The sequence below is a fragment of the Peromyscus eremicus genome, chromosome 4, assembly GCF_949786415.1.
Source record: "Peromyscus eremicus chromosome 4, PerEre_H2_v1, whole genome shotgun sequence".
Lineage (NCBI taxonomy): Eukaryota > Metazoa > Chordata > Mammalia > Rodentia > Cricetidae > Peromyscus > Peromyscus eremicus.
The window spans coordinates 64861746-64871258 of record NC_081419.1 but is presented as its reverse complement, the minus strand read 5'-3'; the positions used below and the strand labels follow the sequence as shown (position 1 = coordinate 64871258).

Sequence of the window (9513 nt, the reverse complement as noted above, 5' to 3'; positions counted from 1 at the left end):
ACATCTCTTGTCACCAAATGAAGCTTCCAGGACCAGGAATGGGATATATCTAATCAATTTGTTGTCCAAAGGGGTTCCATTGGAAAACCCAAACAACCCAGGCTATTGCCAAGGCTATTAGTTGCTCTCCACAAACTGAAGGGAAGGACCTTGCTGAAGACAACACTTATACAACTTGTTGAACACTGAGAAGTTGAGCTGGTGGATATCTAGAGCCTTCAACCCTACGGACTAATGTTCATGATACTGGAGAGTACTCCACATGCTACAAAAGAAGAAAGATAAACATCAACCCTGCTGCAATGAAGACCTGCCTGGAAGATATTTTGGTGTGATAATGGCACGAATCTTGTGGGAGTAACCAATCAATATCTGATTTGATTTAAAGCCCATTCCATGAGAGTCAACCCATATCTGATACTACTTAGATGGCCACAAACCTGAGACTAAATAGGGGAAAACCAATATTACTGTTTTCCAAAGGAACACAGCAATAAAATGACTCTTAACTACATTCTGCTGTACTCATCAGAGAAGCTTCCTCCCATAGCTGATGAAAACAAATATAGAGATCCACGGCCAGAAAAATATGTAGAGAGTGATAAACCTTGGCACACTCAACCCTAAAATGGATGTTTTATTAAATCTCTCCCCTTTCTCATGGCTCAGGGAACTCTGTGGAAGAGAAGTTAGAAAGAGTATAAGACCCAGAGAGGATGGAAGACTCCAAGGAAACAAGGCATTCTAAACTCAGCTGATGGCCACACATATAAACCCAGAGACTGAGGTAGCATACATGGGTCTGCAACAGATGGTGTCCTAGAGCTGAAAGAAGTGGACAGAAACAGCCATACCTAACCCAGAAGCTATCTTCAATTGATAACCACTTTCAAATAAAAAATTAGTGTTCTCCAAGGGAGTCTCAGTGGGAAAACAAACCACTCTTAAGGGTAGGTCCATGTCCAGAAATAGATGGCCAACACAAAGTGAACTCAATGCCACCTTTGAAGGTTCTTTGTCTCATAATGTTATGTCAGAATCTTCCTCCCTCCCTTCCTCCCTCCCTCCCTCCCTTTCTCCCTCTCTTCTTTCTTTCTTTCTTTCTTTCTTTCTTTCTTTCTTTCTTTCTTTCTTTCTTTCTTGTCTTATATGTCCTTTTAACATATTTTATGGCAACTGGTTTTGTGTGTTTATGGGATTCCTATGTGTACAAACATGTGTCTCTGGATATATATGGGCTTCTAACGTTTTTTCTTTGGCTCTTTTTTCTGTTTTTTTTTTTTTTTTTTTTTTTTGTCCTCTTCTGATATGTTTGGTTTTGTTTCATTTTGTCTTATTTTATTGTTATTATTATTTAGATGCCTGTTTGTTTTCTAAGAGATACAGAAAGGGTATGGATCTGTATAACAGCGGGTGTACAGAAGAAGTGGGAGGAGCTGGGGGGAAAGCCATAATCCAAATATATTATATGAAAAATTATTTTCAATGAAATAAAAAATACTTAAACAAAAAAATTCCCAAATTACTACTCTTATAGAAAGTGAGACTCAACTCACATAGACCCGCACTGAGAGTAAACTAGAGTTAGTAGCTCATTTTTAAAATACAGATTAGGGAAAGGAAAGATAGCAGCTTTCTTGTGATGTGAAATGATAGACGCTTCTGTAACCAATTGATTGGCTGTGATGCTGAAGTTATATGAGGTGATAGGATTCAACTTAATACCTTCCATCTCTATAATATTATCCTAAAACAAATAGCTCAGATTAGGGTCATTCAGTATTGTACCTGATTCCTACTGGCTTAAACAACAACAGAAGCCTGTAAAATTGAGACATGTTTAGGTTGTGAGAAGACTTATAGGGAAAGCAGGAATAAAATGTAGTTTGATGTTGCGGTTCATATTCTTGACTACAGAGAGACTGGTAATTATAATAATGATAATAGTAATAAATCTGATGAAATCCAAATATATTCTAGAGTTCAGTTGATAGGGCTGTCTTAATGCCAGTTTCTGAATTATAACAAATGAACTATGAGAATGTAAGTTTTGACAAAGGAGAAATTGTATGTGACTTATTTGGGACTGTTTTTCCCTCAAGTTTTCTAAATGTCTAAAGTTATTCCTAAGTATGTTTCATTAAAAATTCTTCATCAGCACTTGACCATACTTGATATAACAATATTGCTATAATATGTCTCCAGCCAGAGGTGAGAAAAGGAATGGGTGGGGAATGGTGGAAATAATGGCTAAAATAAACCCTGTTTTTCTCAGGAGACAGACTTTACTGGTATTTAGCTAATGCACAATTGATCTCAAAATTAAAATTGATTTTTTAAAACTACTTTTTCAGGTAACATCAAAAATTTCCAAAATGTAATAAAATAGAGAGCTTTACAGTGGTGAGTATAAAATCATTGCCATTTTTATTAACTCTGGTGTGTGTGTGTGTGTGTGTGTGTGTGTGTGTGTGTGTGTGTGTTTGAAAGTTTGAAGACACACCTATTTGTGACATTGTTTCTCATCTTGCATTTAATATTCAGTGTTGCACATCAACATTCCCTATGCCATTAAAATTCTTGCTGCCTATTATTTTGCCCAAAATAATCTCAGTTATTTGCAAGACATAGGATACATGCATAGGAGAGTTATTTTAAATACGGTATTTGAATAAGGTATTTTAAATAAAACATAACTTTATAATAATATATGTCTGCGTTCAAACAATCAGTTTAAAATAGATGAAAATCAATGTCAGTTCATTTTATTAGAAAAAGTTTCCTAGAGGGCCAGGGCTTGAAGCATGTATTACAAGGATGAGTTCTATCATCAACATCAACCTGAAAGCTGGTAGTGGCTGCATGCACCTGTAACCCCAGCACTAGGGGATGACTAGAGGCTGGGGCAGAGACAGGAGTATCTCTGGACAGCCTCAATAAAATATGGCAAGTTCCAGGTTATGTACTAAGTGCTGCTAGTATGTGGATTCTTAACAAGAAAAGCTCACATTAAAAAAAAAATGTAATAATAACTTTCCAGGTACAGGGAACTCAGCTCCCAGCTGAAAACCTGGTGAGTGTCAATAAAGATTTGTAGAACACCAGCTTCTAAAAGAAGTTCTTTCCATCACAGGAGATAATGAATTCCCGTGAGACAAGTTTCAGATACAAAACTGCTGAAATCTGGAAGCATATGACTTTAAACACTCTTTTAATGTAGGGCACAGATGTTTCCTCATTGAAAGATTGACCAGGAGTGGAATGATTTGAATGTTTTTTGCAGCTTTGCTACCTCCTGCCTTGTAGGACCAGAATCAGAAAACAAATATTATTTCTCTGTAGTGCCCTACAAGCATCACAGTTCATGCTTTCTTTGAAATAATTTTAATTTGGGGGAACAGAGGAAGATTTTTCTTATGGAGACACTTTCTTAACACATGTCTATTTGATAGTAAGTTATCTAAGGACTTTCTTTGCAAATGTATTCATTTTTTTCATAGTAAAAGTTTCTTTTCTCTGGGGGGAGTGTCTCACTGAAGGTGGTTTTGATGTGAACACTGAACACTCACTCACAACCATGGTCAAGATCATTTCCAACTGCTAAGGTATGTTTCTCAAATGTGCTTTATTAGATACTGTGATTTTTCACATATGGGAATCATCACTTCTTAACGTTTGTCAAATACAGTCAGAGAAGTTTTTCTCTTCATTCTAATTTTTAAAATTCAACAGATAAATATTTTATCATTATCATTAGATAATGTGAAACTAATAGAAATCAAGCAATTAATAAGACCCACCTATTTATTACATGAAATATTATTTTGCCCTTATATACTTCCATTAATAAGAATAATGAGAATAAATTATGAGGATAAAAATGATTCGTTGTACCTCTCACTCATAATTCCCAAAAATTATTATTGATTGTATTATTGTTATGTCCTTGATTCTAAGCACAAACACAGATAACTCACCGTGAGACCTATCTTTTTGACTTCTTAGAAAGTAGGGTTGGGGAAGATTCTTCTTGAGTTCATGACAGAGTCAAATGTTTCACCATGTTTTGCCCACTCACTCATGCTAATCTGGTAAGTGTATACATCTTTGCAAAAAATAACTTAAAGCCTTGTACTTGTATGTTGTGCATGTTTTTCTATTTTAACCAATTCTCACTATAAATTATAAGGCAGGTTTCACTTAATAGACAGATGACGAAGCAGCTTCATGTGGTGCCAGGAAATGAATGTAAGGTGAGAGGAGGGGCAGAGGAAACCAAGCTTCTTGCTCCTCACAGTTCTTGAATGGATGTGTTCTTAATGGATTACAAGAGAATTCTGAGACCCTCACTTTATAATAATGTTAGAGAAAACTGACATTAAGGTAGGCCAAGATAAAAGAACAATTCCAGGAATCCAAAGCATGAATTTCTTAGTACTTGGAATGTAAATAATCATGATTCATTGACATGTTCACTGACAAAATTGGTCATATGAAGTTATCACTCAAATCATATAAAATGCAATGAAGTATTATAAGCACATTCAGAGTAAATTATGAACCCACATTTGTATAAAACGGCAATTATGGAGTATAGTTATAATGGTAAGAATTTGAGGAATAACACTTGTTAAAAATTGTCAGACAAAATTAAGAAGAATAATAATCAAAATTATCATTTTCTTCTGATTTCCAGCATAGGAACTTTAACTTTCCTGGTTTTATATTATATAAAATAACTATAAAAACTGTAGAAAAATAATGATATTAATTAGCAACTTTGTTTACAAGTGAGATTGATTAAACAAATACCTGTAAGAAACTACTACTAAAAGAGAGTAAGTATTGTCATTTTATTTAATACTACTTTGATCCTATACATGGTCCTATCCATCATTTCCTTACCTTTAAAATAGATAAATAGCCTTTTTTTAATGCCCCCAGAGACTGTGTCCCTCGGCCACCTCTGTAGCCAGCTATCACAAAAACACACTTGAACAAATTAAAACTAGCAATCTGTGCTGCAGACACCCCGTCCCCTACAGAGCAGCCTGAGGAAGTGCCACTGGTGCCTTTGGTAAAGTTCAAATTTAGCTTCCATTAGACTGAGATGCCTGTTTTCTGAGCTGACATTTGATATGCAGCTGCTTTCTGCTGAAGTTCCTCTACTCCAGCATACTATTTATTTGAAAGGCACTTTGATAATTTTTCCTAGAACCCATCATTTTCAGACTTTTCAGAAACAAAAGGGCTGTTCCTCTCATCTCTTAATGGTGTATCTCACTCAAAGGGAGCAAAAAAAAAAAAATTCCAAAGATAGCAATGAAAAAAATTAAAGGAGTGTTTAAATACAAGTATTCCTCGTGTAGGTGGATTTTATTCTTCTAAAAATATTGAGAATGGGATAACTAAATCATAAGTGATAGGAAAACCCAAACTGATGGCCTCTACTTTATGTCTCAGGGAAGAAAAATGGGATAATTTGACTCTATAACAGAAGAATTTGACTATCTAGCACAGAAGGGAACACCAGCTCACATTGACTACGCATTGAACTGAATGAAACTTACAGGCATGGGAGATGGAAGTAGCTCAACAAATATTATTGATTATTACAATCTACTGGTAGGTAGACAGAAGATTGCAAGTCAATGTCAGACAAATTAAACAAATTCAAGCCTTCCTTGCAAGGTCTCTGAACACATCTGAGTGGGAAATGAGAAGTCCTTGTAGTGGCATGTTCCCCTTAACCTGATGGAGAGGACACAAGAGAGGCTATAGATTTTATAGATAGATAGGAAATATGTAAGGAAGGAAAATAACATCCAATCATCAATGGTTTGTGTTTTATAAATGTTGTGAATCCCTGGAGTAGATGAAAAGAAGAACTTCTATCCCTGATGGTGATAGCATGTACTTTACAAAAGGACTATGACATGTAACAAGAAGGCCTGTGGTCTGTAACCCAATGGATTCCCTCTACATATCTACATGGGATTCATTCTTATGAGACAGGAAACCTAAATAATAGAAAGCCCCAATTGCCCTTGTGAATTTCTTGAGGAAAGGAGGTGCTTGCTAAATTTAGAGCTGCAGAAAATGTTGCACTGTCAAAATATTAAGCTAAGAAACTGGCACAGAAGTCTTGCCACTCAATATTCAGTCAAAGTGATCTATAGACAGAAGTTTGCCAAAGTGTTCATGCAAATTTTCTGACATGGGTTTCTCTCTTAATTTCCTCCACCTATAAATTACAAGTTGTATAATAAACTTTAGTTTTATGAGATGCAAGCAGCCTTAGACCCCCTTGATTAGTGAAAAATCTCCCATTTCATTTCTTTACACTCATTTTTTGCTTCCCTGTTTTTACTCACTTTGTATCAGTTAGCTTCTAGCTCATTTCTGCTTTGTTAGCCTGTGTTTAGATGTGGCAAACACAGTCAGCTGATGAACAATTAGCATCAAAGGATGAGGATGCTTTTTAAAAAAATTGGCTAGCTTCTTTTTTAATTAATTGAATTATTTATTAATTTATTACTTCTCCAATAGCTATACTTCACCTTTTCAATGCAGATTCAGTCAGAAGATAGTTCAAGGATACATACTACTACCAGTGGATGCCTTGATCTTATGGTTTAACGGAGTCTTAAGAGATGGTTAGGAGGGAGAGAAACCATGAACCGTGCCCCAAATAGGCTGCCAAGTCCTAACTAAAAGACACTGTATTTATTAGGACATAATGTCTGTCAAGGTGTATGTTGTTAATCTTGGTTTTTACGGATTCAATGAGCTTTCTTTTTGCTTTTTAGTCTAGTTTGGAAATTGTTTCTTTAAAATATTCTATTAGAAGAAGTGAACACAAAGTCCCATCCCTAACCAAGAAGCTATTTGCAATTGACCCCTGCTGAAGAAGGGAAAATCAGTTTTCTCCAGTGAAGTGACACTGGATATGTTAATCACACTCCAGGGCAGGCCCCTTACCCTAGAGAAGTTGATCAACACAAACAAACTCCATGATACAATGCATATGTGTTTTTTGTTTGTTTTGGTAATTTTTGTCTTACTGACTTTTTCAAAATCTGCCTTTAGTGTTTTAAATTACTCTTATTTGGTGATTCATTTTTTGTTTATTGTTTCTTTGTTTTTTCCTTTTTGCTTATTTGTTTGTTTGTTTTTGAAAGAGAGAGATGTTGAGTGGGGGAAATCTGGGAAATGGAAAAGAATATGATCAAAATATATTGTATGAAAGCAAAAATTTAATAGAAAATTTTAAAATGTAAAAAAATAAAATAGATAAATAGCAACATCTACACAGGTTATTAAGAGTATTAAAGAGCCGGGCGGTGGTGGCGCACGCCTTTAATCCCAGCACTCGGGAGGCAGAGCCAGGAGGATCTCTGTGAGTTCGAGGCCAGCCTGGTCTACCAAGTGAGTTCCAGGAAAAGCGCAAAGCTACACAGAGAAACTCTGTCTCGAAAAAACCAAAAAAAAAAAAAAAAGTATTAAAGAAATGAGAAATAATGTGCAGTACACAGAAGAAATACTTTTTATAGCTATTACAAGGCTTTCACATATACTGTCAATTATTATGGATTAGTTTATAATAACACATTTATTCCTTTATTAAATCATTTTTATTATTATCCTGACCTTCTTTATATCCAGTGTTAGGCTATTCTAATTGCTCGTTAATATTTATTTTGGATAGGTATATCAAGATGAATATTTTTCCAGATTCTCTTAATTTGTTTGAAAGATATAGACTCATAACTTATTTGTATTTGTTCTTTGCAAAGCAAAAATATCTTATTAAGTGATGAAAAGAAAACTTGATAAATAGTCTAATGCCTCAGTTTCCTTTCCAGAGTTTGATGGAGAAATGAACTCAATTCTGTTTCTTCCAAGGCACAAGAGTCAGCTTACTATATTGGTTCCCAGAGTTTCCTCTTATTCAAATGACTTGCTCCTTTTGAAGTTATATTTTTAATTATCTTTTATGGTTCCTCATTTCATAAGTTAAAGAAAAAAATCTTTAGCTTCACCTTGGTGGCCATCACTTTGATTCTCTACCTACTTGAAATCCTCCACCTCCAGCTTTGTCTACAACGATGTTGATGTTTGTACTCTTTGCATGTATCTTTATCATGTCATCCATGAGTCAACCTGACTAACACAAAGTATGAAGAACTGTTTTTTGTATACGAAAAACAATAACAATATCCACAAAACTTTACAACTGAGCAGCATCTAAATATTAATTATGAGAATGCAGAAATTAAATGAAGTTGAGGATGCATTATTTTTCCTGGCAATGTAACTAACTTTTCCATGAGGCAGATGGAGAAGAGGAATGTGACAGAATTTGTTCTTCTGGGGCTCACACAGAACCAAAACATGCAGACAATTGTATTTGTGGTGTTTTTGGTCATCTACATAGTCTCTGTTGCTGGAAATTTGCTCATTCTAGTCACCATTACACACAGTCGATTGGTAGGGTCCCCTATGTACTTCTTCCTTGCCTATCTCTCCTTTATTGATGCCTGCTATTCTTCTGTCAATAACCCTAAACTGATTTTTGATTCACTTCATGAAAAAAAGACTATCCAATTCAATGGTTGCATGGCCCAAGTCTTTGGAGAGCATTTCTTTGCAGCTGCTGAAGTCATCTTGCTTACTGTGATGGCTTATGATCGCTATGTGGCCATCTGCAAGCCACTGCACTATGCAACCATCATGAACCGAGTAGTATGTAACCTACTAGTGGGAGTGTCATGGATGGGAGGCTTTCTTCATGGAATCATACAGATCCTGTTCATTATTGATTTACCTTTCTGTGGCCCTAATGTCATAGATCACTTTATGTGTGATCTCAACCCTTTGCTTGAACTGGTCTGCACTGATACTCACATTCTGGGGCTCTTCGTTGCTGCCAACAGTGGGTTTATCTGTCTATTAACATTTACTCTTCTTCTAGGCTCCTACACAGTTATCCTGTGTTCACTAAGAAACCATGGTGCAGAAGGGAGGCGCAAAGCCCTCTCCACTTGTGTCTCCCACATCACAGTGGTTGTCTTATTCTTTGTGCCTTCCATTTTTGTGTACATGAGGCCTGCAATTACATTACCCATTGATAAGGCAGTTGCTGTATTCTATACAATGATAACTCCCATGTTAAACCCTTTAATCTATACTTTGAGAAATGCTCAAATGAAAGATGCTATTAGGGGACTGCTCAATAGAAAAATTGATTCAGAAGACAAATAAATAATTTCTGTGAAAATGAGGAAAGGATTCAATGTACATTTTGTATTGAGAGCACTTACAGCATGGGGATTAAAACAACTGTCATTTATGGTGTGGCATTGAAGGAAGCAGAAATAAGAACCATATAATGAATAAACCTAACCCTGTCTAGGTTATAATTGCACTACTGGTATAACACACATTTACACTCTCTAATGCTTATTCGGTACTAATTATTGTGTCTCACTCTAGAAATGCTTGTTATAATGA

General features: G+C 35.6%; 1 protein-coding gene across 2 annotated transcripts; it reads left to right on the top strand.

Annotated features, from left to right (window-relative positions):
* The first annotated feature begins 972 nt into the window (after positions 1-972).
* On the top strand, positions 973-9264 carry LOC131908304 (olfactory receptor 4C46-like). Of its 2 annotated transcripts, XM_059259356.1 has the most exons (2): positions 973-986; positions 8349-9264. In XM_059259356.1, exons 1-2 carry the CDS (start codon positions 973-975, stop codon positions 9262-9264), a joined length of 930 nt encoding a protein of 309 aa, XP_059115339.1. The 2 variants fall into 2 exon arrangements, with proteins under 2 accessions (XP_059115339.1, XP_059115338.1); XM_059259355.1 differs by lacking the exon at positions 973-986 and having other exon boundaries at positions 8329-9264.
* The last annotated feature ends 249 nt before the right edge of the window (positions 9265-9513 follow it).